The following is a 27,594-nucleotide window of genomic DNA, read 5'->3' on the forward strand; positions in this document are numbered from 1 at the left end:
CAATCCCTCCGCTATTTACAACATTTTAACTGCCACAGGTTTATAAATACACACAGGTTCTTCACAATGTGCACACCTAAATCCCCATCTTTGTTTCTTTTGAGCTTTCATAGCAAGAAACCCACACACACAGCAGTTTTGACAGAAAAACTACTTACCTAAACTACTCTCCCACTCCTATTTTTCAGTCTGGAATCTCACAGTATCAAAACCACAGAAGAAATTCTGTCTAAGCAGGAACTGCACTGACTGTGCATTCAAAGAGAGGCATTGTGAGCAAAGATCCAACAAGAACCCACCTTACACATCTCTGAGACCTAAACAATACAGGGTAACTAAGCAATAGATCACACAGCTGAGAACTCTGAGCCTCCAGTTAGAGTCACCTGAAAAAAGGGATGGCACTTGCAAAAAAGACCTTTCAGTCTTTCTTTTTAGAGAATAAAAGTTGTGTATACACATAGAAGTGAGAGACACACATGACATTTTTAAAAATAATGAGCTGGGCATGTGAGGTGTTTGAGAGCTGAGAAGATGGGCACAAAACTACAAACTGGCATTTTGGTGCAGCAATTCAAGTATTTCTTTTGCTATCTAAAAGAAAACCAATTAACTTTATGCCATTTTTGAAGCCTGCAGTATGTGTTTAATTGCTCCAAAAGGAGCCATCAAAAAAGGCTTTAACTAGATTGGAACCCTCAAATAGAAGAATCCAGCTCCAAAGTACTCATTGCCAACCCACAATGAAATGTGAGACAAATTCTAAATTCCTTTGCAGATGTGGACTAATTCTATGATGGGACTGTGAAATAGAGCTCATGCTCTAGTGCTACATTTGGAAAACCAAAGAAGACTTTTATTTGAAATTCTTCCAATGAAATAGCTTCAAATACATTTCCATGAGGGAATTCATGGACTGCAGGTCTGCCAGTGCCCAGCACAGGGAGAGGAACAGGCCAGAAAGAGCATTTGTTAAATAGCAGTGTTGGAACAACAAATCAGTAAAAAGATGTTTCCAGGGCAAGATGTCTTAGTTTGGATTAGACATGGTCTTGTGTAAATATAAAAGCCTCTTTATTCACTGACACTTCCACGAGCACCAGTAAAGCTTAGGAGAGACTTGGCTCTTAATGAGGCCATCATGCTGAAACAGTTGTGTTTTCTATTCTCTACTTCTCAGCTACACCTCCCCAGACTACCTGGAGAGAGAATCTGCCAGGCTTTAAGAACATTGTTTTATACATTTCTGGCACCTAGTCAAACTTGTAATAATTTACCTCTTACCTCCTGTCCTTTCTTTTTCCTAAGTAAATAACTTGTTCTTTTGGCTTTGTTTCTAAAGGCTCTTTCTGACTTCAAAGCAATTCTAAATACCAGGCTACTCATTTAGGTGCATAGCTATTGTACATATTTGAATACCTTTAAATATCAGGGTATGGCTCACAGTGTGTCACCCAATCCCAGCTTGCTGCCACACCAGAAAGGGAAGTTGTATTCCTTTCCTGCTCCTCCCAGTCTCAGCCAAAATGTTTCTTCCCATGTTGCAGTAGCTCAGGAAGTTGATGTCAAGGTAAACTGAGTCAATTAAATCATAACTCAAACCTAAAACAACTCTCTTCCCATTTTAAGGCTGTTGGTAGTTCATGGAATTTTAAAAACTTACCGGTTGGTGGTGAGCAAGTATCTTCTTGAAGCTGTTCACCTGTTTGGAGCTTTCTAGTGAAATCCATCTTTCTCTTCTGCTTCACATGGCTAAAGCATTGGTACTTCACAGGTGTCCCTGCCAGGCTGCAAAGTGCTGGTGGGAGCTTGGGTGGGAGTTACTGCCACAGTACAGACCATTGTTTCTCATACCATGTGAACAGAGCCCTCCACTTCACTGCTGCAGGACTGACTCACCACAGACTGCAGATTAGTGCTGAAGCTGCCTTGGGATAGTTTATTGTATTAATAACTTGCTCTCACCAAAAAATAAGTCCTGTTCCCCAATCTTACTTCATACCAGCCCTGGCATTTGTCAAATGCATCTTATTTGATTCAGCTGAGTAGCCCAGGAGGAAAAAGGAAGTGGATTATTCTGTCACTAAATGTAATGAGCTGGACAGACTCTGCACAGGGTCTCGGAGCTCAGAGGCAGCACAAGGATGGAAGAACTGCAGTTGTGGGGGAACAATTTCTTTGCCCCTCAGTCATCATAGGTTAACCCTAAGCTGGGCCAGACTCCTCTTTTCTAAGCAATCTTGATCACTTAAGTCATTCATGACATGGGGATGGATTTATGTGGGTGGTTTATATGGAAAAGCATTTTAGCATTTATTAAATGCTAAAGAGAGCTGGTATATTTATTCTGAACATTTTGATGCAGAAGAGATTTAAACAAGAAAAGCTTTAATAATGCTTTAAAACCTCAAGCAAACAGGACCATTTACACTCCAGTGGACATTTTGCCAGTAAAATTATCATAATTCCACTTTTGTTTTGAGTACCAGCTGTTCCAAAGTGGAAAAACAAACTACTAGCCCTGTTAAAAAATGTAGTGTTTGAGTTTACACAATTCCATGTGTGACAGCCTGAAAAACAGGTTGGTACACTCTGAAGGACATCTGGCATCTTTTGAAATTCAGTGGACTAATTGTTTATATCCTAGCAAGAACCTAGGGAATAAGTACCTGTCAAGGAAGGAAGAAAGGTTGTGAAACACAACTAATTCTTTTCCCCTGAAATCAGTGGTAATATGCACTTCTGCACCTCAGATCAAACACATATTTGGCCCTACTCCCCCTACACAAACAAAAAAAAATTATCACAACTCAGAAAATGATAAAAAATTATCAAAACTCACCGCTTCATGAGCCATCACAAAGAAGGCAAACTTCAAAAACCTTCAAGAAATTTTTTTAATGAATGCCAAAAAGTGTGCAAGAATTACTGTGTCTGTGCTGATCATCTTAAGGTACATCTCAACTGCTCAGAAAAGGCAGCTCCTGCCTCCAGTTGGGGCTTTCCTGACCTCTAGGCTGTGTCAGGGCTCAAACCAAACACCAGCTTGCAATACAGCATTGCACTCATTATAAACCTGTTCCATGCTCACAGGGACAGTAAAAAGTGTTCAGTAACAAGTCACTCTGTCAGCAAAATGCAGGCAGCTTGCTCTCCAGTGCAGCTCCAGCTATTATTCAACACCAGTAATCCCTGAGTGCTGAAATGCTGCTACCTTGTTTCTGTACTATGTGAAATGTATCAGACACCTTCTGGCTAATAAATGTCACCTAAAAAGGTTAGAACTAAAAGAAAACAAACCCAAACAATGCACTGTGTACTACTTTTCCTTTTGTTAAACAGAAAAGTGATTGCCATGCACAGCTGGGACTTACTGGCAGCTTGACAAAATTCCAAATATTACAACAGTAGCACAGGTGAGACTCTTCCTTAATTACATTCGATTGAAAAATAGACACTGACAATGTCTGAAAACTGGAGAGTAACTCTGAATAGGGTTAGGGTGAACATCTTGGTGGTGCTTGAAGGAAAGGCTTCCACTTAGGCGCAAATTTTTAGTCTCTCATTTTAAGTGATGGTTTTTCTTCCAAAATGAACTTTCTGTGGTGTTAGTGGGGCTTTGGTTTTGTTGGATTTTTGGGTTTTTTCTTTTTTTTTTCTTTTTTTTTTTTTTTTTGCTTTTGTAAGTGCTACCCTGCACACTAATGTTTTCCCTGGTTATGATCTGTTGGAAGCCCGTATTTCCATTAATATCTGTAGAAGTTTTTGTTTGTCCATGCTCCACATGTTGCTGCTGGTGTGCAGCCAGAAACCCTCTGGTTTTCATGTCAGGATTACATTACACAAACGCCCCTTCAGGAGAGCTTTTGTTCTCCAAGCAAAACTGCCCAGGACTCTGTACCAAAGGGACATCTTGCATTTTTAGTTCTAAGACCACCTGCTTTAAAACAACCCTGTAATCTGTCCTACAGTGTTCTGATATGAATAATGCAGCAGATGACTCGCTCCTCACGTGTTGGCACTCCAAGAAACTCCCAAGTATTTGCTTTGTGTAGTTTTAAACACACTGTACCTTATGAGACAAAATGCTGCCACAACCAAAATCTACTTGTTTCCCCTCTGTTCTGCGCTGTTGCCTCCAAATATACTTAACTTCAAGCCATGTTTTTTGGGTTTGTTTGTTGAGATTTTGTTTTAAAAACTTCTAAGAGTCATACCAGTGGAGGGAGGGCCTCAGTATTTGCAAAGTCCTACTGACTCTGGCTTAACTGGATGGGCTTTTTTTACATGATAGCAACCAAGTGAAAGCGTCCTATGGGATGACCAAAATTGGAACTTTCCCTGCATCCTGTCCACTTCTGGCTGGACAGGTAGGACACCGTTCCCTCCTGCATCCCGTAGGACGCCGTGTGCTCCCCCAGCTTCCCCGGGAGCGCTGCAGCCGCCTCAGCTCTCCGGGACGGGTTCGGTGGGAAGCGATGGGAGCTGACCCGGGCGGTTCGGGTCCCGCCTGTCCTGTCCCCGTGCACCTCAGCTCCCCAGGACGGGTTCGGTGTGTTCTGGCACCGCTGGGCGCTGACCCGGGCGGTTCCGGTCCCGCCTGAGGCGTTCGCGCCAACTCCGCGTTCCGCATCCCCCTGGAAAAGGGGGCGGAGCCGGCAGGGACGCACGGCGCTCGCGGGGACCGCCGGGAGTTGCAGTTCCTGAGCGAGCAAGTAACACAGGCAACTCCATTTCCCGTCTGTCCTCGGGAGGGGGGGCGCGAGTGCGCGCGCGTGGTATGACGGGTACTGTAGTTCTTGCGCCGAGCCTCGGACGTGCGGCAGGAGGAGGGCCGGGGGAGATAAAAACTACTACGATGGCGGTAGCAGAGGCTGCCGGGAGGGGGTACGGCGGCCCGAGAGGCCACACTGCGCTCGCGTCGGGGCGGCGGAGCACACGCGGAATCGGCGGAGCGAGTGCTGAGTCGGTGCCGCCGCCGGCTCCCCCCTCACCCGGGAGACGCTTCGGGGCCGCGGAGCCTTGTGGGGCCGCCACAAAATGGAGGCGAACGGGAGCGGCAGCGGGAGCAGCAGCGACTCGGCTCCCGACTGCTGGGACCAGGCGGACATCGAGCCGGGCAGCGGCGCCGGCCCGGGCTGCGCCCCGCCGGCCGCGGAGGCCGAGGCGCAGCAGGAGCTGCTCGGGGCGGCCTTCAGCCGGCAGCTGAACGTCAACGCCAAGCCCTTCGTGCCCAACGTCCACGCCGCCGAGTTCGTGCCGTCCTTCCTGCGGAGCGGCCCGGCGCCCGGCCTGCCGCCGCCCTCGCCCCCGCCCGGCCTCCCGCCGCCGCCGCCGCTCGGTAACCGCGGGGCCGGCACCGCGGAGGGCGAGGGAGGCAGGGAGGGATGGGGGCCATGTTGGGAGGGCGCGGGGCCAGCGGGGCGGGGGTGCCGGGCCCGCGGCGGCCGGGAAAGGGCCACGCGGGGCGGGCGAGGAGCCGGGCCGGGCCGGGGGCGGTGCGGGTCTGGCCGCGGGAGGGTCCCCGGGCGGGAGGGGCACGGCCGGGGCAGGGGCTGGGCAGGGGGCGGCGGCGGCACCGCGGGGGATTCGCTGCCGGAGCCGAGGCAGCCCCGGGGTCGGGGGGCCCCGGCGGGGGGAGGCCGCGGGCGCGGGGCTCTGCCCGGGGAGCAGCAGGAACCGGGGGGCTCTGGCTCCCTGAGGGTCCCGGGTGCGTTTCGCGGGGACCTTTGCTCGCAAAGGGCGGCCCGTGATGGGAAAAAACTACATAGCTCTGCTCTTCCTATTATACATAAAATCAATATAATATATGTAATGTATATAATATATAACATGTTACACTCTAGGAGTTGTCGAAGATTTTGGAGGTAATAAATTTAGTGTTGCTGGGGAGAAAAGCACTGCTTCAGCCACCAGTGCCTCAGATGTATCTTAAATGTCTTTTTGAAGATTATCTCAAGTAATTTATTTTTTTCTTAACATAATGCCGATAAAGGATTAGTAGGGAAGGGAGTTTTGTCCAGCTGGCCTCAGCTAATGGAATAACCTGAAATTTACCCTGCTTTTAATTTCAAAGGATCTTTGTGTGCCCAGCCAATATTTATACTAGATTTACTTTGCATATGGGAAATTAAAGGAGACCTACTTTTTCATTTTCAGCTCCAAACTGAAGGTTCTTCCAAACATCAGACATGCTGCTTAACTTTGTGGTAGTATTTTAATGTCACTCCTGCAGCTAAGGAGTTTGAGATTTTCCTAATTTTCCTATAATTTTCTGCATCCCTATTGGTATAATATGAAACAAGCTAGTGTTTCAGGTATTTATCTAGTAATTTTATTTCACTATAGACACTACTTGTTACATTATGTTGGCCTTATTTCCTGTTGTTTGTGGCTTATTATTTATTGTGTTTTTCCTTAATATATTAATTGGTCTTGATCTCCCTAGTATCTAAAGTTAATAGTTGTGAACAACTAAAATCTGTAACTTTTATATATGACATTTTAATATTTTTGTAACAGAATATTAACCTGTCCCTTATGTTAGATTATATGTTCTCTACAGCTGTTCAGCACTCCTGATTTTTAGCAGAAGTTATAGCTCATTTACTGTGCAGGCAAGTAGTGTCTAAGTGCATTAAAATAAACTTCAGAGAAGCCGTGGGCAGACTCTTGAATTCCATTTAGAATAAAGGTACATGTTAAAGTTCACAGATGTAGACTGGGTAGCTTGGGGCTGTGATGAACACATGGTCTTCAAAATCCATTCCTGTATTTTTCAGATATTGCAACCTGAATCAAAAGTTTGGGGTTTTTAGCTATGTAATCAATACTGAAAGATTTTTTTAGTGTTTTGAATATTATTAGAATTATTTTGATTTTTTTTTCCTGGCTGCTTCATTAATGTTTCATCTAAGGTGTTCTATAGTTATTTTTGTTTGTAGGAATTCAAACTACATCTCCTCACCTACTCATTTTTTCTTCACTTTCCCTTTCTCCACTCTTTTGCTACTTCTTCAACCTGTGATGAGCTTCTTCTTTCCAGAAATCAGGAGTAGCTTGAAAACTGTCTGATGATCTGGAATGATCAGAATAGCTTTGCTTTGTGTCTTCATTGCTGAGTACATTTCCTACACAGTGCTAGAATCTACCTGGCTTGAATTTACCTTGATTGCTATATCTTCTTTAAGGTTTAGGATTTTCAGTTTTTCTAAGTAGCTTCAATATCCCTAAGATTAGGCAGAAAAAAACTTTAGGTTAAAAAATTCTATTTCTTTCCTAACTGGAATACTGTACTTGCTAGGTGCTGCTCCAGGTCTGCTTGCTTGGTTGCAGAAGATAATTGACATCTTCTCCTTGCAGATGTTTGTATAAGGTGACAACTACTTTCCTGGCTGGAAGAACTAGGTGGAGCTTGCTCTGGAAATAAGTCAGAACAACATGTGATTAGACAGTGGTGCTGAATAAGTTACTTTTCAGCAGCCCAGTTGGCTTTTGTTCCCATAGGGAATTAGGTGCTCTGTGACACTCATTCTTCATTACAGACTTTGTAGTGGGAAGAACCTAAATTAGTCTTGATACATCTAAACCTTAAGAAATCTAAAAAGTTGGGTGTCACTTGAGGAATTTCAGTGGCCTGAAGTGAAGTTCTAGTAGTGCTTTTCTTCTTGGAACTTTCTCTTGGTGAGGTTTTGCTCAAGTCATAATTCCTTAGTAATTCAAAGGCCATCATAGATCAGGATAAATGTAAAGTAGCAGCATGGCATATAAAAATTCCACAGGACTGATTCCATTGTGTGGCTGCAGTGTGTAATAGTGTTTCCTTTCATGCACACTAACTTAATGTTTCTAGTAATTTGAATAAGATTCCTGTCATTTATGTTTAGAGCACAGAAGGAGCACTCTCAGAAGCCATTTATGGAATAAGATGTTAACTTTCTAAAACTGGGAAACTCCTGAGACCTGCATTCCTAATAGCTTACTTTCAAACTGGTTTACACATGCTTTCTTTTGATTGGAAATTGTGTATTAGGAAGAAACCTGACTGATGTGTACCACTAATATAACTTATGCTCAGAGATAATTTAATTCCAAAATAATTCTGAAACTATCATTTGATTATATGGGAAAAGCATATTATTTATAATTTTGAACCTAAGGAATATACTAAAACCAGTATGTTCTAAATGTTGTAGCTATGAGGACTTGCATTTATCAAATTGTGTCCAAGTCAAACTCATTTGTGTCAAATCTCTCTTTGTTGAATTCTGTCGGAAATGTGAAATGAAGACTTTATGGCTGTCACAGACAGAAAACCAAGGCTGCAGCACAGTTCTGTGCCAGGTGGACTGGGAGGGTGTCACAGACACGTTGTACTTCTGGGGAGACTCTGGCAGTTGCTGGACTAGCAGACTCAATTAAGGCCATGTGTGATAATGAAATGACTGTGGATTGTGTTAGGGCCTCTAAACCTTCATAGTCACATCTGTGCCTTGCAACCTCACTGTTCTTCAGCTTCTATGACTTCTTTTTGTACTATGTTTCATTAATTTTGTAGATATATGTAGCAGACAATTATATTTTTCTTTGTTTCTGTATCAAAGCACGGTTCAGAGGGAATAATTACCACCAACTTCCAATTAATAAGATTTCTATTTTTCTTTTTAATTGGGTGTGAGAGAATCAAAATATTTTTGAAAATGCAGCATCAATCTGCATTTTTGTGGTTCAATTTTTGTCATAGTTCTTGAATACTCACAGGATTCTTGGTAACATTTATCACAGCTTCCTTGTATGGTCTTTATTATATTTTGTGTTAGTTCTTCTTTTCAGAAATAATTTTTAAGTATTCACTGTTGACTCTGCTTGGAGCAGGAGACTAAACTAGCTAACTCCTGGGATCCCTTCCAGCCTGAATTGTTCACTCATTTGAAGTATGCAGTGGTAGTAGCAAGAGAAAAAGCATCATTAGTATAAAGTAATAAGAATAAAAAGTGTGACATGCAGCAGTGGGTGTAAGGAAAGCATTTGTCCTTTTGGTGGTATTAGGGCTACTGTTTAGTTTGGTAGTTCTCTTGATCACTTCAAATTAATGTCTAAACATCTTTGCTAATGACTACAGTTGAAACAACTTGCCCCTACAGTCCTGAGCCAAGCAAACATCTGGCTTAAGATTCAGTGCCCCTGTTTGCTTCACTCCCTAAATATCCTCACTTGCCTGCAGTAGTCACTCCTGAAGCAGTTCAATTCAAGCAGCTGGACATCCTCAGCCTTGAAGTGCTGTAAATAAATGGATATAACATTTTTCTTCCTGCTTTTCCCTGCCCTCATTTTTTCTGACCTTGTAGCAGCTGGGACGTCCATATGTCAGTCAGACACAAGAGGTGGAGTTTCAGTATCATCTAATTCAGTTCTGAAACCTGTAGTTTCCAGAGCAGGATGAGTTATCTGTACCACTGTGTTCTCTAAAGCCTGATATCTCATTTTACACTGGGAGACTCTTCAACATCTCAGTCCTCAAGAACTTCTCTTTGCATATGAACTTGCTGAGAAAGGCTTGTCTAAGACAGCAGCCCACAGTTCAAGAAGCTGTTGGGTTTAAGGGTTATGTGGTTTTCCATGTCAGCCTTGGAACAGCCCTGTGCTGATGATTTCCTCACCGTGCTGGTAATGTTACTGTTAATGCTTCAGAACTGCAAACTTGAACTGCTCCCATGGCAGCAAATCAGGGTTGTATTGTCAGTGCCAGCATATGGGATAAATTCTTATCTGAAAATCTTATTTGAGTTGGCACTTGTCTATCTAGAGCAGTCTTCTGTATCAGCTTCTCTAGACAGGTGAGCTGTGCAGCCACTTGTGAAACTGAGTGCAGAGAGAGGCTGGATGTCTTGGCACTGCTGGGTGGTCAGGTAGAACATACCTGTGTGGGGCACTCAGGGTGCCAGTGTGTTACACAGATGTCCTTTGTCTACATCTGAAGTGCCCCCAGGAAGGTGGCCAGGATTGTGTTGCTCCTGTTAAAATAATCACCCTCATGGCCTTGCATGACTCCAGTAAATGGCACACAAACCCCTGGGAGGCAGCTGTGCCCTGCATGGACTGTCCTGGGGGCTGAGGCAGCCTGCTGGCCATGTGTGTGGCACTCTGCTCTGGGCTACTGCTGAATGTGTTTGAAAGCGTGGTGTTATCTTAAAACTTGCTTGCTCTATCAAAATGAGCACAGAAATAATTTGGGATAATTCTTGGATTCTATTTATAATCTGGTTTTACAGTTCTACTTAAGGAATTTTGGCATTTTTCTCCTGTTTTGTGATGAGAGATATGCAAGGAAAAGAAGCAGCTGATTGTATGAAGCCAGGATAGAAAGATGATTTTATTTTGTGGTTTTTATTATGAAGGAATAAAGCAGTTGTAATTTAATCCATTAAATTAATGACTATGTTTTGAAGAGGTCTATGGGAAAATGACAGTGATTGTATTTCATTACAAAAGTTAGTTTGGGACAGAAGATGCAATACTAAAAATATGAGTCATGCTAAAGATACTGGGTTATGAGAGATTTTTGTCAGAGTGGAAGTACTGAGCTTGGTTTCTTGATTATCTGTCTTAAAAATCAAGTTATCAACTGAGCACAAATACTTGGCCTTAAGCAGAAGAGGACTTCAGTACATTCCCTGAAAATCCCAATAAGCTTTCTTAAACTTAGTTGTTAAGGAGCATGTCAGGTTTAGATAAGATAAGCTTAAGGTGTGTCCTCAGTGGGGAAGGAAGAAGGTGGGTCTTTTACTAAGCTAGCACCTAATTAAAGCCTGTGAATATGAAACAAGTGCTAATTTTTTTTTGTGAATTTTACAGAGTCAAGTTAAACTATTAAAGCTGCTTTTGCATTGATGCATTTTAAAAACTGGTGTGTCCACTGGTGAAGCTGGGGCTATAAAGCAGAGCAAAGAGAAGAACATAATTTTGGGTTTAACTTTCAAAACAACTGCCTTACAGTGAACTCCTGAAAACCTTTTCTTTCTGCACAATTTTAAGTATTGAATATAAAGCATTTTGTTTAGCTTTATTTGTGCTTGACATAATTTTTGTGTGTTATTGTTATCTAAGAATCTCTTGGGGCTTTTTTTATTGTACTTTTCGTGCTGTGTGTTTGATGCAGACTTTTATTTTTTTACTCTGCTGTAATTCCCTTTATGCTTTCATTTTAAAAAAGGGGGGCAAACATCTGTTATGTAATGCATGAAAACTGGTGAGACTGTGTGACTATTGTGTAAAGATGTTCTGAACTCAGGTATTGGAATTACACATGTAAAAGGTGATGGGAATCCTAAGGTGGGTGTCATGTGTTTCTTCACTCTTCAGGAATTCCTGTGAAGGGACTTGATGCCTGTATTAGAGAAGCAGTAACAAATTCACTGTACAGGCATCTAAGTTTTGTAGAGAAGATATTTCAGGCTGAATTTGTCTTTTTTATTTTTTTACTTTTTTTTTTTTTTAATCTCTCTGCTGTGTGGTGCAGTTTCTCTAACTCTGTAGCCTACCCCAGCTGTCCAGTTCCAGTCCTGTCTGGGTTCTTATCACTCCAGCAGCAGAGCAGGCTGGATCTGAGTGCTGCTGTGTATTGCACCAAATTGATGCCTCTCATTAATTCTGTGAATGCATTTGCATTGTGGTTCAGGTAACTGATGTTCAGGAATTATCAGTTAACCACTGGGCAGTTCTTACTTGTGTGGAGACCTTTATCAGCTTTTTCTGGGCATCTGGTAAACACTGAGTTTTGTGTAAAGATGGAGGTTGTCACTATTGCTTAGTGATTGAGTTTGACTTTAATAGCCACTATTCTAATATTGATTCCTATCAGCTGTACCTGTTCTAGGTATGAAAAACTTGCTACATTCTAATATAAATTTAAAGAGCAATTTTCTATTGTTTATCTACAAGCATTCTAATATGTTAGTGCTGCAAAGTTCCTAGCTTATAGTCTTGTAAAACAATATTTTCAGAGGTTGGATGATAACTTCAAATTTGTTGTCCTTGTGCAGCTTTGGTTATTCTACAACAGAAATGCAAACAAGTACAAAACTTGGTGTGATATGCTACAAACTTATCAGTAGTAGAATGCTGTGTGAATGAAGTAGGCAGAGTGGATTCTTTAGGACATGAGATGTATTTTAAAGACATCAGTCACTGTGTTTTACAAGTTGTGCAATTTTGGACTCTATATTGGTAGTGTACATACTCTTCCAGTGAATTTTACATTTAAAAAATCCCTGCAATTACCTTTTCTAGACAAGACTCTGAATTACATAATGTCATTGTCTGATGGCACCAGTAGATAAATGCAGCATCTGTATCCATTTTTGCCCTTGGCATTGACAACAGAGATATTCCAAAAAATGTCCTAAGGCTGTGATGTTGAGCAGGACTAAAGCCACTCAGTCCCTGTAATACCATGGATAAGGTTGCAACAGCAGTTCTTGACTTAGGGCTTGAAGGAGAGATGGAGATGGTTAGGTATAAAATCCTACAGCTGCTTGTCATGCACAAACCCAGTAATTTGAGGCATTTAAAAATTGGCATTACTTAAGGCATGTCCTGACTTTAAAACCAGATTTGCTACAAAGTACATTTTGAGTCCCTCTCATATGAAAGATTCCTGTCTGGATGATCTTCACAGATGAGAAGAGGTGACAGACCCTGTGCTCTAGGGAAGCAGTAGGATTGCATCCTTCTTTTCAGATGATGGTCTTAAGGCACATTTCAGGCAATCTGTTCACTTCCACACAGAGGATGGTAAATCTGAGCCTTTGTCTGAAATAACCTGACATAACCTGAAATTGTTTATCAGAAGTAAACATTTACTGTGGAGAGTGGGGGGTTTTTTCACTTAGAGCGTGTTAGTTTTGAAATTAAGTTTCTTTATTTACTTGGTTTCTTAACAATAATTTTTTTTAGTGAGTGGTTTGTTTCTTTCTGCTTTGAAGAAACAGTATACAATGATACAATTCAGTGTCCTCTTCCAAAGCATGTCTGCCACTTGTGTGCCAAGGTGACCAGAGTTTAATAAAAGGCTGTGGTTATAGCTGACTGTCTGTTCCCCCCTGGCTGTGTGGCACTGCTACTCTTTAGCATCCATGCCCAAACTGTCTTACTGACTCTTGTGTGGTAGGCCTGTACAAAATCTACAGAGGAAATTTTTATTCTACTTCTTCTCTGTTAGTTGTGAAGAAGTGTTTTTCCTGTCTGCATACCTGCTGTATTGCAGACCAGAAAGTAAAAACGGAGTTTCTATGAATGGTTTTGACTGACAGTATATTTCTCAGAAATTAACTAGCTCTCCAACCACTCACAGAACGTCTGTTCCAAGGCAAGTGCATTAATATTGCCATTTGATACATTTTTCATTACAGACAAACTTCTGGAGTGAAATCAAAAGCTTGTTGAAATGATCTTGTAATTAAAATATTTATGCATCCCAACCACAGTATGTGTGAAATAGCCAACAATCTTCTGATGTGCTACAAAATGGAGGCTCTAGGTTCATACCTAGATTTTGTGCCACCTGCTTACCCCGCTCAGAAATGGGCTGCTGGGAGTCTTTTCCAGCTGCCAGATGGGAGTGATAGACCATTTCTTTAAAAGGATCTAGGGGTATTCTATTCTTCTGCTTTTACTGACTCTATGAATTCATTCTCTTCAAGCCTGGTTGGTTTGTTTTGGGGAGTGTAGCTCATGTGTGATCTGAGGCAGGAGTGCAGGCAGTGCTTTCCTTTGGGCACTGCTGTTCCTGTGTGATCCAGGGCAGGAGTGCAGGCAGTGCTTTCCTTTGGGCACTGCTGTTCATGTGTGATCCAGGGCAGGAGTGCAGGCAGTGCTTTCCTTTGGGCATTCTGTGCCCCCTCCCTGCCTTGCTGCTGGCCACTGGCTGTTGTGCTGTGACCCACATTCACCCTGCCTGCAAAGCCCTGTCCTCTGGCCCCCTGCCAGCTCTCCCAGCGCTGCTCCACTTTACAGGAGTCTGCAGCAAATACGCAAACAGTGTGAAAGCAAAGAGGCTTAGGAGCAGCTCCTTCTCTGGGTGCCTTTGTTCTTTTCAGGGGATTTGTTTCATCTTTAGGTCCCATCATGCGTATAGAGCAAGTGATGCTCTAAGATCTGGGTTCAGATTTCAGTTGAAGGAGAGCTGGAGTACAGCTAAACAGAGGGTATGAATTTTGTATGTGGTTGAAAAAAAAAGATAACTTGTTTCAAAGCATGATGAAGTTGAACTTATACCAAGAGAAAACTAAATAGGTTAAGGTTTTATGTATAGTTATAGAAGGCCCCTTGATCACGTGAAATAACGTCCCAAAACATTGAGTGCTGCGTTAATTGCAATGTATCACTCCTAGTGGATTTATAAATTGTTACACCTCAGCATAAAATATAGTGGCATGGTTTAGTGCATGAGAGGGTTGAGTAATTTGTCAGACAAACCATCCTTGTGGCTTTGATAGAGGCACATGACCAGTGGGATTGCCTTCCACGTAATGGAACTGTGCTCTGGTGTTTAAGGGGACTGGCAAACTTACCAGACATCTGAATGAATTTGTCATCTCCTGACCTTAAAAACTACAGAAGACGTTAAGAATTTGTTTTTAATAGCTTGTTTCTATTTTCTACTCAACATTTAATGGAAATGAGGCACAAGAATAGTGTAGACATGGCTGTAAGACCCTTCCCCTGCAGTTGTGACACCACATTGTGTCTTTGGATACAATGAAACTGCTCTGCTATTTTTGAACACCAGTTAGACACTAACACTTACCAACAGCCAGCATGCTCAGAAAGGATGGGCAAGTAAAATACTGTGTATAGAAAATTGCTTGCTTTAAGTGTATCTTTCCATTCAGGGGGGAAAATGGCTTGTTTTTAGAAGTGGTATATTATTTTCACCATGTCTAGGCAGTGCTCTTTAGCAGTATTTGTGCTTGGAGACTGTGTTTAGTACCACTTGGCAGGGAGGGGAGTCATTATTCTTTCCACACAATTCTTGCAATAAAGTTGGGAGATGGTCTTTTATGGCAAAGTTTGGAAATTGGTCATATCATTGTACTTTAAAAGATAAATTTTTTTTCTCTGCAGGTGCACCTGTAGAGCCTTCTCCAGAGGAGCAGACAGCCTCTTGTGAAGGTAGTTGTTTTTGTGATCTTCATTACATGATTTTTTAAAAATTATTGCAAATAATCTCTTTTAAATCTCTATGAACCTTTTCCAATCTTCATTATACTCATACTACTCTTGTAAGGCAATGTGATTATCTGTATTTATTTACAGTTTCATAGGCAGTTGGGAAAGGCTCATAAAGTGGCTTATAGAAGATCATAAAGCTAGTATGAAGCAAAATTTTTGAAATGAACCTGTATATTAAAAAGCTTTGGCAAGTGCCAAAATATCTGAGCTATCCTTTTATTCATTTAGTCACTCATTTTTCTTTGTTCTTGATTACTGTCATGCTAACTATGTGTCTAATGATTCATTTCCACCCCTTTTTTTTTTCTAGGTTCAAATGCTGCTGTTAACATGGAAATTTCAGAGTCTGTTGGTAAGATGAGAATTGTTCCTTTTTAGTGTGAAAATACTATAATGTACTACTGCAGTGCTTTTGCTGAATCACTGCAAACAAAATAGTAGAGCCTTTACTCTTACAACAAAGTACACTATTTGTACTTTATACTTGGATGACTATTTGTATCTTTATACTTGGGTGAGGAAAGAGGTAATTGAACACTACTGTGCATTGAGAGCTGCAACTGGATTGCTTGGACACTGTAAAATGATGAGTGCTTTATTAAAAAATAATTTCATATTACCAAATAGCTCCATTAACATGTGTGGAATGGTGATTAGCAAAAAAACTTTAAAGTGGTCAGCAAAGTGAACAATCAGAACATAGAAATTGTATGTTTCTTATTGTTTTTATAAGGCTTAGGAGTGAACTTAAACTATAATCCCTCTCCTTTGCTTTCTAAACATATGGTAGTGTGTGTCTGTGGATTCAGACTACTGTGCTGGTCTGAGTAGATCTTCAGATTTGCTTTTTCTTTGTAAAATTGTTGCCTTGTTAAAACAGAAGTTTCTATATCCTAGATTTCTTATGTCAGCACACAAGCTGGCTTGGAAGCTCCTGGTACTAATCAGAAGCAAGCAGCAGTTCTCCCTTTTCCTATAGGAAAATGTTAACAGACCTGGTAGCTTTGTGATTGTGCCTTTGGGGCAGGGGCTTTTCCCCTTTTAATTCTTGTTAATTCCTTTATCTATTTGAATATATCTAATTGGTTCATTTTTAGTGGAAAATGGAGAGACAGAAATGTCCCCAGAGGAGTCATGGGACCACAAAGAAGAGCCCAGTGAAGCAGAGCTTGGAGGTGGCCCTGCAGGGGATGCGGGGCCTTCTGAAGAGAGCGCTCAGGAAATGATGGAGGAGGAGGAGGAGATACCAAAACCGAAATCTGTGGTAGCACCTCCAGGTGCTCCTAAAAAAGAGCACGTCAATGTAGTATTCATTGGACACGTAGGTGAGTTTTAAGGGAAGGTGAAGTACTTGGATCTGTCTGTTGTGTACTGTCTAGAACTCAGAGGATTAGAAATTAATGCTGTTCTTTGTATTCACCATGTCTGGAGGCTCACAGGAGCATTCGTTCTAATGAAGCTGCTCTGGAAAAGGAAAAATTTAAAGGTCTTTCAGGGGTAGAGGGCCAAAGGTAGAGTGTGTTCTCTTGGACACAACAGTGCCTGTGTTCATGAGTTCTCAAGTAACTGCTCCTGTTGAGTGCTCAAGTGATATATCTGTATTTATGATCTGAAGAACAAAATCAGAATATGGTGCTTCTTTTCTGCTTATTTTAGGGTTCTTGCTATTAGATTCAAAAATTATTATTCTGAATACTAAAATTAGTAGAGTTACAGCAATACATTAATATAATTCATGGTTAAAAGAAGCATTTATAGCAAAATATTTTCATTTAATAGTTTCAACAAGCGTCATAAAAACTTGGGTGGTGTCAGAAGTAGAGCAGAATTGTTGAATCACAAATTATACAGTAAATTCCATCTTTTCATTTCTGTAGTTATTTGCCACCTTAAAGGTACTGTAACTTGAGTCCTTGGGTAAATTCAGAATAGAGTCACATAAAGTAAAGGGGCTGTGGGCAGAGGTACAGCCCAATATTGAAGAGCAGCCCACACAAGTTAGGGACAAGGGATAAAGGAAGCAGGGAAAGGGATTTTGCAAGAGCTTCCCACTCTTGACCCTGGCTTTAGCTGATCACTGCTTGCTGAGGGGGTTTTGTTATGGATAATGCTGAATTTATATATATGAAAACAGCATGTTCAAAATTTGGTGTAATTTAATTGATGACAAATTATAATAGGAACAAGGGAAAGTGCAAGATGCTTCCAAAAACTGAGACTGTGGTTCAAAAAATAAATCCTTTGGAAACAAACTAGATTACTTAGTTCATAATGGTCTGCTGTTTCTAGAATTTTACATTGTTGATGACTTGAATTAATTTTATTTTAGATGCTGGCAAGTCAACTATTGGAGGACAAATAATGTAAGGAAACTTTAATTTTTATATTTCCCGTTCTTGTGAATTAAAAAACTTCAATTAGAATGAGTAATATTTTCTTTGTGGCTTTAATCAGCATATGTTAATACTTTTATAACAATGTTTCTGTCCCTGTCAATTGAGGTACTTACTGTCTTTGGAATTTCTTAATTCCAGCACATTAATATTATTGCTATAGGATTTTCATTTAATAGAAGCAACTATGCAAAAAGAAACATTATCAAATTTTTAAAATTAATCACTTTCTTAGAGCATGGCTGTTTTTCTTTGTATTTTAAAATGAAATTTGAAACAGCTTTATACCATTGGTTAAACTTTGTCCTTTCTGTGAAGATTTTAAAAAAATTCATATCTTCATTTCCCAATCACAATAGTCTGTGGGGATTGTATAAGTAACTATTTGGAAATACCTTTCTGCTTTGTGTAAAATTGCCCGTTTATTTTCCCTCTCCTTAGGTATTTGACAGGAATGGTTGACAAAAGAACACTTGAAAAATATGAAAGAGAAGCTAAAGAAAAAAACAGAGAAACATGGTATGAGCTTTGTGAAGATAGTAGCACCCTTTGCCCTTTACTGCAATGAAACTGGTTTTAGTCTCTGTCCCAGCAGCCCTGGCTTCCTCCAGGCACGATGGTGCTCTTGTCCTGGGTGGACTTTTTGTGGCCTCTTGTTTGGTTTGGGTTTTGTTGTTGTTTTTTTGGTTGGTTGGTTTTGTGAGGGCAGTGAGTATATACAGCACATGCAGCAGCCTCATTTCTGCTTCAAACAACTCCTGCAAAATTGATTTCCCTTTTGAAAGCTTTCTCCTTTTGGCTGGAGGATAAAAGGGGTTCAGAGGGCTCTGGAAAAGGAGCAGTTAAAGACTTCCCTAGGGTAGAGCATCCTCAGGGGATGGGCATGGACCTGAACTCACTGAATCCTGTGTGAAGGGCAATAGAAAGGGTGACATGGTTCTTTTCACCAGGCAACTGCTGTGCAAGCAGCATCCCCTCAGACACCCCCAGTCACTACAAAACCAAAGCTAAGGATGGCTACAGGCTGCTGTTAATGGCAAAAAATATTACTGTGCTAAACTAGTTCAGTTGAGTTATTACCACTTTTTATCATTAGTAGAGCATTTTTTTTCTTTATAGTCACCAGTTTTCACAAAACCTGAAGGATCTAAGTAGCTATTTTTTCTTTTAATTTCAGTTTACCTAACTGAAAGCTAACTTGTTGTTAGCCAGGGGAAAAAATTATTAGGAGGGGACAAGAGTCTGTATAATGAAAATCAATCAAAGATAGTGTGAATAAAGATGGTGTCTATTTCATAGCCAACTTCTGCTTAATATGTGCAAATAAATGAGAACTAGTACTTATAATTCTCAATAATGTGTGCAAGTCAGAACTAATGTTTTAGTTAATTATGCTGAGAAGGAAAAATTATTTTGTATTTGATCCTGAGGTTTTTCTGAGACTGAGGCAAAGTTTAAATTATGTGAGGTTAGATCACAGCTGAAGAACTTAGAAAATGAAACATGTTTATTAGAATTTTTAGAAATTAATCCTTATAGTTGTGTGAAGGAGAGCTGGCAATGGGCTCTGCAGCTCACTGTACACACAAATGAGTCAGTTCAGTATTTCCAAGACCAGTAGTGACTTTACATTTAGCAATGCTGAGGTGGTTAAAATAAGTAAGAGAAAATGTCCCTTATGACTAAGAAATTGTATATAAATGTAATAAGAATTGATACAACAACAGAGTGTTTGGGTTGGGATTTTTTAGGTACCTTTCATGGGCCTTAGACACAAACCAAGAAGAACGAGACAAAGGTAAAACAGTAGAAGTGGGTCGTGCCTATTTTGAAACGGAGAAGAAACACTTCACTATTTTAGATGCTCCTGGACACAAGAGCTTTGTTCCAAATATGATTGGTGGGGCTTCTCAAGCTGATCTTGCTGTGCTGGTAAGGAGAAATCAGATACTTTTACTTTGCATATGCTGTGGAATTAAGCTTCTGATTTTTATTTTGTTTACTTCTTTATTCTTTTGTTTACTTTCAGCAGGCAGAATTTTCAAATGTTACATTTACTGAGATGAGTGAGTTTTGGAGTAATTTAACTGCTTCTTAAAGCTGCCCACAGGTGTCATGTGAATTTTTTACATGTCAATGCAGAAACTAATGGGCAATACTGAGAACCTACCAGTGCATTTTGGAACCTTTTACTAGGTCTGACTACCCAGAGTTTTTTGAATAAGTCAGTATTATTGATTGTTCTGTTAAGAGAATTGTAGAACCTTTATTAAAATATGTATCTTTAATTAGGTTATTTCTGCAAGAAAAGGAGAGTTTGAAACTGGATTTGAGAAAGGTGGACAAACAAGAGAACATGCCATGTTAGCAAAAACAGCAGGTGTAAAGCATTTAATAGTTCTTATTAATAAAATGGATGATCCAACTGTAAACTGGAGTAATGAAAGGTGAGTTTAATATTAAAAAACTAATTTTCTCTGACAGATACTACAATAGAATAATTCCTAGGCAAAGAAATATTTGTATCCCATTATTGCTGAAAGGATGGTTGACTGGTGGACTGAAGGCAGAGGTTATAAAACTGGCAGGAAAACCAGAAGCTCAGTGCCCAGGACAGTGCTTCTCAATAAAGCTGGAAGTTCTACACTCAAACATTCACTATCAACTGCTTGGATCCATGCAGACATACCTAACAAACCCTCATGCATTCTAGGATAGTTTAATTGTTGACTTGGAAACTTCATACTGAGTCTGAAAAAGGAAGTGATTGTTTGAGTTTGCCACAGTTGTGAGAGAAGCTGCTGTGTGTTCTACCTGTGAGTTTGCCAGAGTTGTGAGAGAAGCTGCTGTTTGTTCTGCCCAGAATTGTGGAAGTTTTAGTGGGAAGCCATGAGGGCCTGTTCAACCTTGGAATGTCAACCTGCTGCACTAAGAGACAGATGCACACCCCATTCTCTGTCTTGGTCCTGCCCCAGCCTTCTGACATTACTGAATTCACCCCAAACTGAGAGGAGGCAGTGTGATAGAAATAAATAAATTAAACCTAGTTGTAGGAGACTGAGGCAGTGCTGCAGTGCCAGCCTGGAGCCTGACCTCAGGAGGTGTCTGTGGTCTGTCCTGCTGTGCTGGCTTGGATCTCTTGCTTTAAGCAGTTGCAGCTGGTGCTGCTGCTCCCCAGCCCTGTCACTGCAGTGTGGGCAGGGCACTGATGATGCTTTATGGGGCAGAGCAATGAGGGGGAATAGGGGAACACACAATACTGAGCTGTGCTGGAAGGCTGGGGAGGAGATGCAAATGGACCTCCAGATCTTAATTAGGCTTGCTTGCTGCTCACACGGTAACTTAAATGATGGAACTGAAATGTCTGCATGTTTTTTAAAGCACAAGATTATGTTATGCTGGAATAAGTGGAATTTACCTTGATCTGCTTGTCATTTTAATAGATATGAGGAATGTAAAGAGAAACTGGTGCCATTTTTGAAGAAAGTTGGCTTCAATCCCAAAAAGGACATTCATTTCATGCCCTGCTCAGGACTGACTGGAGCAAACCTTAAAGAACAGTCAGAATTCTGTCCTTGGTATATGTATGTATCTTAAATTGAGCAACTTGAATATTTGCTATATTCCAATAAAAGTAAATGCTTCAGTGAAGCTGGGAGGTAGCAGAGCGTGGTATGTTGTAGTTGTGTGCCAAAGTGCTTGAGGAAATACAGCCAGAGCAACAAGAACACAGCCATGCAACGTGCCAAGGAAAAGCATTTGCAAGCTGCAGAAGATTATCAGTAAAATATTAGCAGTGTTCTCTGGCTGTGTGAGTTCAGTGCCTCACGAGCACTGGAATTTGCCAGTGATGCTGCAGCTGCCGTTGCTGGAATGAGTAATGGTTTGATGTGAGCAGTTTGCTTGAAGCTGTATTGTAATTAGGGACAAGCCATGCCTCTCAGTGGATGTCATGTTTTTCAGTATTGTTCAGTGTACTTTAAAAACAATTAATGGAAATCACATTTGGACCTAGCTTATGGCTGAAATATATTACACATCTGTTGTGAGTCTCAAAAGAATAATTAATCTGTGTGAAATATGCCTGTATTGTAACTTAAAAACTTGCATTTCCTGAGTTGATATTGATATGTTGGTAGAAGTAAAGTGGACACTACTGATGGGATGCTGTAATAGATTCAGCTGTCTTAGAGGTCATTTTTCTAAATGATAAGATGAATATGATTGTTTTTGTTGGACTGCATTTATGCATTTAGAACAATTTTTTTAAATGGAAGGGTGCTCATGGAATTGAAACAAATGCCTTCTGCTTTTTTAGTGGATTACCATTTATTCCATACCTGGATAATTTGCCAAACTTCAACCGTTCAGTTGATGGACCAATCAGGCTGCCAATTGTGGATAAATATAAGGTACAGATTAAAATAATAATACAGAAAGTATAAAGAGGCTGTTTTCAGAAAGCAGTAAATGGACTATTTACTGTACTTTTAGAGGGTATCTTTTTCTTTGTTAATGTTACATTTCCAACTGTAGAATAGAGGAGGGAAGGGAAGTAAATAATTTTGGCATTATATGAAACTCCTAAAATCTGTAATCTTCCATGACAACAATTTCCAAAATACTAAGTCTAGCGGTGCTAGTTATTCATAGAGTTAAGTAATCAAACCCAGAGGTAAATCATAAATAGTCTCTTTAGGAAAATGTTTTTAATTGCTGTGTAATGATTTCTCTTTGTGAAGGACATGGGCACTGTGGTCCTTGGGAAGCTGGAGTCGGGCTCTATTTGCAAAGGACAACAGCTTGTGATGATGCCAAACAAGGTATGGTATGGTTTAGATATTTTAAAAATTTACTACCATAAAAAAAGAGCTTTGTTCTTAAAGATACTCATTACTTTAAGTCAGAAAATGTTCTGTTGCTCTGTTGAGCGCGGCTAAGCTCTCACATTTTCCATGGGTGATGTTTCTGGGGCCAGGGGCTGTTATGTAGCTCCTCAGCAGTCAGAACTTGGGTTCTTCTGCCTTAGTAAACTCAGATGCTGGACTACAAATTATCTCACTTCAACTGGATTTTATTTCATGTTTGTTGGCCACTGTTACCTGCTGTGGGTTAATATTGCTCAAGAGTTTCTTTCTTTCACCCCTTTCCTTTTTTTTTTCTTTCTCCCAAAGGGAAACAGAACAAAAAAACTTGAAAAATCTTTTTAAAAAATTCAGTTATTACTAATTCATCATTCAAATATTTTAAATGTTCTGAAGCTTGACAGAACCAAATATAATTAACTTAAACTGTAATATAATTGTTTATTGAAATACTGTTATATTACAGTTATTTTGTATCTGACTAAAATATTCACAATGAAAAACTATGTTTTTGTTTTCTTTAAGCACAATGTGGAAGTTCTTGGAATTCTTTCTGATGATGTAGAAACTGACTCAGTAGCCCCAGGTGAAAATCTAAAGATCAGACTGAAGGGAATTGAAGAGGAAGAGATCCTTCCAGGATTTATTCTCTGTGATCTCAACAACCTTTGTCATTCTGGACGCACATTTGATGCCCAGGTAGAATAACAACTTTTAATTGCTGTATAGAGGGGTAAAAACCATGGAAATATTTTATGTTTTGCCAAATCTAAAACTTGAGTAGGCTGAAGTTTCAGTTCAGATTTCTTGTTCACTGCCATCTCTAAATGGGCAATAACATATATACTTAACATTGACATCATTAATTAGAGTTTTTAAAAGGTAAATTGTTTTGAATGTAACTTCTCAATGAAGTTTTAGATACTTATAATGGTGAAAGCAAGACCTTATGAGGCTAGTTTTTCAGTTTTCTACTTTCATACTATAAAGTTAAAAATTTTAACTCTGATAAAAATTTGTGTGTATATTGTTCAATAGACTTTTTAATGTACTTCTGCATTGATTATTCTGTTCTTTTATAATTGAAATCAGGAAAAATGCATTTTTTATTTTTAATTGTTTTACAGATAGTGATAATTGAGCACAAATCCATTATCTGCCCAGGTTATAATGCAGTGCTGCACATCCACACTTGTATTGAAGAAGTTGAGATAACAGTAAGTGTCACTTTAAGTTGTGATGTGAATATAAACAATCCAGTTGTTGGGATGAAGAGTTCTGTCGTGTCATAAATTTGTAGAGGAGCTAAAGCAACAAAGCTCCAGCCTTGAATGCAATTTTTGGTTGTGCCCTAACACAAACAAAAATGGCTGTAACTGTTAGCATAAGCATTCTGCAAAGTGGTGTACATTGTGACTGAATAAACCATGCAAACTTTTTCTTGTATTTGTTTGTAAGGATATTCTTTCTTAGACCAATTCTGTTTCTATAAAACAGAAAAATAACTCTTATTTTAACACTTACAACTGTTATTTTTTTCTTACCCAGGCCTTAATCTGCTTGGTAGACAAAAAAACAGGAGAAAAAAGTAAGACACGGCCCCGTTTTGTGAAACAAGATCAAGTCTGCATTGCCCGTTTAAGGACAGCAGGAACGATCTGCCTTGAGACATTCAAAGATTTCCCTCAGATGGGTCGCTTCACCTTAAGGGATGAGGGTAAGGCTGCTTCAGCAGCAGGTACTGACTGCTGCAAAAGCTTACTTGGACTCAGAGCCACAGGCAGTGAGGGATTCAAATGCTCTTATCTAGTGGAAATCACTCTCTGGGTAACAGTAGAAGAGTTAGTCTCGGCAAATTGTTGTCATTGTGCAGAGTCCTTGCTAGTAACAGAATTTTGAGTAATGTACAGAAATATGCATTGTGAAACAAAAGACTGGATTTGAAAAATAACCAGCAGTGCTTTTTTAATGTGCCCTGGAATGTCCACCTACAATATGAATACCATAGTTTCACTTTTTCAAGTTGAAAAATATCAGGGGAGTTGTATGTTAGGTTTTCACGTGCACACCCTGGTAAAACTCACAGATTTGTGGGATGCGTTTAGAATAAAGTATTTGAAGAATAGTAAACAGATCTGGTAGTGATTCTGCCTTGCTTTCTCCTGAGATGAGTGTAGAAGCAGGCTCTCCACAATCCACATTGTGTTCTTTGCTGTCAGAATAGCAGGCTTACTATTTTAAAATCTTTATCATGCTTTTATAATACACTGATGCTACAACATAATAATTTATTCTCTGTGATTTGTAATACTTAAGAGCCTGTACTTTGGGGCAGGTTTTCATGTTCTTGGAGATGTGTGCATTCCTTTCACAGTAAATATAACACTGCTGTTTGTCTCCTTGGTTTAGGTAAGACCATTGCAATTGGAAAAGTTCTGAAACTGGTTCCAGAGAAGGACTAAGCATTTTTCTCAAAGACCCCGCACAATACTGTGAGGAAAATCGACTCAGCAAAAGCCTACTTCACACCGCCGTCTTATTTTCTGCCCATTGATAAACTTCTCCCCATATTTTGCAAAGACAAATTTCACAGCAAAGGTCCACATTATGTCAGCTTTCTCATATTGAGAGCTCTGCTATGCCACTGTTGAATTTTCCCAAAAACAATTTTTTTTTTCTCCCAAATTCTGCTTCCTTGGAAAGATTCGGCAATAGCTTTGTAAGTGATGTGGACATAATTGCCTATAATTATGAAAATCTAAAGGATTTTTAATGTTTAATTTCCCCCAGCATCTCTATTAAGACCTCTTTTTTCCAGGCAGATCATTCAGAGTGTGCGAGTGTGTGTGCACATGTTACAAAGATGACTACCATGTTAATAAACTATTCAATTTGAAATCTTTTTCGGTATTGGAATTGCTTTTGAATAACGTTTTTTATCCGGATGTAACGCAGTTGCATTAGCTTTTTAACTTCCCAGTAACCCAGATATTTGGTTACTTGGACTTTTCTAAACTCCTCAGCCTCCCCACACACACAGTTTTAAATGAGGCAATTGGGCACTCAACCAAGTTTGTATTAAAATAATTAGGTTTGTCCCTTCCCTTTCTTGAATGCATTCTGAAAATTAAAAAACATTCATGCAAATGTGGCACCTTCATTAGCTTTACATTTGTTAATATCTTCAGCAAATTTAGGTTGACCTAACATCATTACTAGACACAGGAAGTCAATTTTGAAGGCTAGAAGTACATATTGTGTCTTTATAAAAATTCAGCATTATTAAATTCTTAACTGCAGAAAATACTAACAACCAGTAAATCAGCGAAACTTGCAAAAATAAGAGAATCTGTGGCAATAGTGCCTATTAGTATTTATAAGAGCTACATTTTGTGGGAGAACTGGGCCAATTAAAAAGTGCCAGTTACATAAATTACTCAGTTCAACCTGTCTTTAATTTAGAGGGCTGGATAATCCTTGCTGTTTTAAAGATCAGTCTGAACTGAGAGGGAGAGAGACTGTTTAAACCCCTAAGAGTTTGCACATACCGAAATATGGGAGGGTCAGAATCAAGCACAGTCTGTAAATTTTTGCATATCAAAAAGCAATGTAAGCTTATGAGGACCAGTGAAGTTTTTCTTGAGAAATTAAAGCAAAACTGGTTCAAAGTAAAGCTTACTCAGTACAACTTGAAGGAGCTGCATAATAAAACCCTATTTAGCTGCACTTTGAAAATGGACTGTCTGCAATTGCTGTCCTGATTCTAACAAATTAGGATGAAGGCTAAGGGATTTTTTTTTTCATTTTCCAGAGCATTAGTAATAATTATTAAAAGGTATCTTCTGAGCTTCTTCAGAATATCTTAAACTAAACATTCTCAGCTGTAAAATTGGTGAGCCCCTCTTCTCCCCCAAAGATTTGCAGTCTAGTGACTGTATCTGAATTGAAACTCAAAACTGAAACAGATTTACCTTTTTTGGGATTTTTTTTTTGTTTTGTTTGTTTCTTTGTAACTGTGGAACTCCCATTCATTTCACTTACAGCTACATTGTATGGACAGAAGAAGTTATTGTCCTTCAGTTTCATATGACTACACTTGTAGCTACCGTAATGCATGGAATTTAAATAAATTTTATTATGTCTGCAAATCTCTGGGCTTTTATTTTTTTGGTAAATCAGGGTTTAAAAAGTAACTTTTTTTTTTTGTTGTTTCTACCAAGTGAACAAAACCCAAAGTTCCTTGGATCTTAAACTAATGAAGAAATTAAAAGCCAGGGAAACTTACTGTCTTGTTCATATTCTGGACTGACAAGATTTCCACATATCTGACTGACTTCTTGAAGTAAGGTCATGGATTTGAAATTTGCAGTGACTATTATTGGAGAATACTTACAGTTAAATCCCTAAATTGCTAGGTCCTTTAAAACTTTTTTTCTTAAGGCATTGAAGTGTATCTGAAAAGGAAATGATGCTCCAGCATCAGTTTTCCACTGATGAGTAAACTCAACGTGGGATTTTAAAACTTCATTCTTTTGAGGCTGGACTGAGTATTTAATATTAAACTGAATAATCACCTGGTGGGTTGGAGTATCAGTAGATAGAAAGTCAGTATTTCCATTATTCATCCCATCTAGTGCATTTGATTACCATTTCCATAATTCCCGTTAATGTCACCTGGTCTGTAAACTGAGAGGTTGTATTATTATAAATTCATTTACAGAATCCACGTTATGCAATTAAAGATATTCCTATCCTGTAGGAGGTTTTTATTTGGGTATAAAATGTTTTCATTCTACAGCAAATACATGAAAATGTAAGGCATAAATGTACACAAATTGGCTGCATTTTGGGTAGAAGAGCTGGAAGTACATTGTATTTGAGTAGTCCTCAGATTACATCTCAACTTTTTCATTTCATCTCCATTCTACATTTTATAGTCCCATTTTTGCTACTATTAAATACAGCTAAATCTAGATGAAAGAAGACAAAAAGATAATGTGGCTTTGTTGGAAATAAACACTATTTGCTGATTCACTGATGTAATAAACTTTTTTAAATTACCATTTTGAATATTTCCTTTTGTGAAAATGTGATATGCTGCTTTG

General features: G+C 39.6%; 1 protein-coding gene across 1 annotated transcript; it reads left to right on the top strand.

The window, feature by feature from the left end:
* Nucleotides 1-4,945: 4,945 nt before the first annotated feature.
* On the top strand, nucleotides 4,946-26,637 carry GSPT1 (G1 to S phase transition 1). Its single transcript, XM_058815694.1, has 15 exons — nucleotides 4,946-5,341; nucleotides 15,124-15,171; nucleotides 15,542-15,583; nucleotides 16,329-16,556; nucleotides 17,561-17,594; nucleotides 18,066-18,143; nucleotides 19,376-19,556; nucleotides 19,917-20,071; nucleotides 21,068-21,208; nucleotides 21,943-22,036; nucleotides 22,367-22,447; nucleotides 23,015-23,188; nucleotides 23,617-23,706; nucleotides 24,038-24,206; nucleotides 24,899-26,637. The coding sequence occupies exons 1-15, from the start codon at nucleotides 5,041-5,043 to the stop codon at nucleotides 24,949-24,951; spliced, it is 1,869 nt and encodes a 622-aa protein (XP_058671677.1). The 5' UTR covers nucleotides 4,946-5,040; the 3' UTR covers nucleotides 24,952-26,637.
* Nucleotides 26,638-27,594: the final 957 nt, after the last annotated feature.

The sequence above is a fragment of the Ammospiza caudacuta genome, chromosome 17 (assembly GCF_027887145.1).
Source record: "Ammospiza caudacuta isolate bAmmCau1 chromosome 17, bAmmCau1.pri, whole genome shotgun sequence".
NCBI lineage: Eukaryota > Metazoa > Chordata > Aves > Passeriformes > Passerellidae > Ammospiza > Ammospiza caudacuta.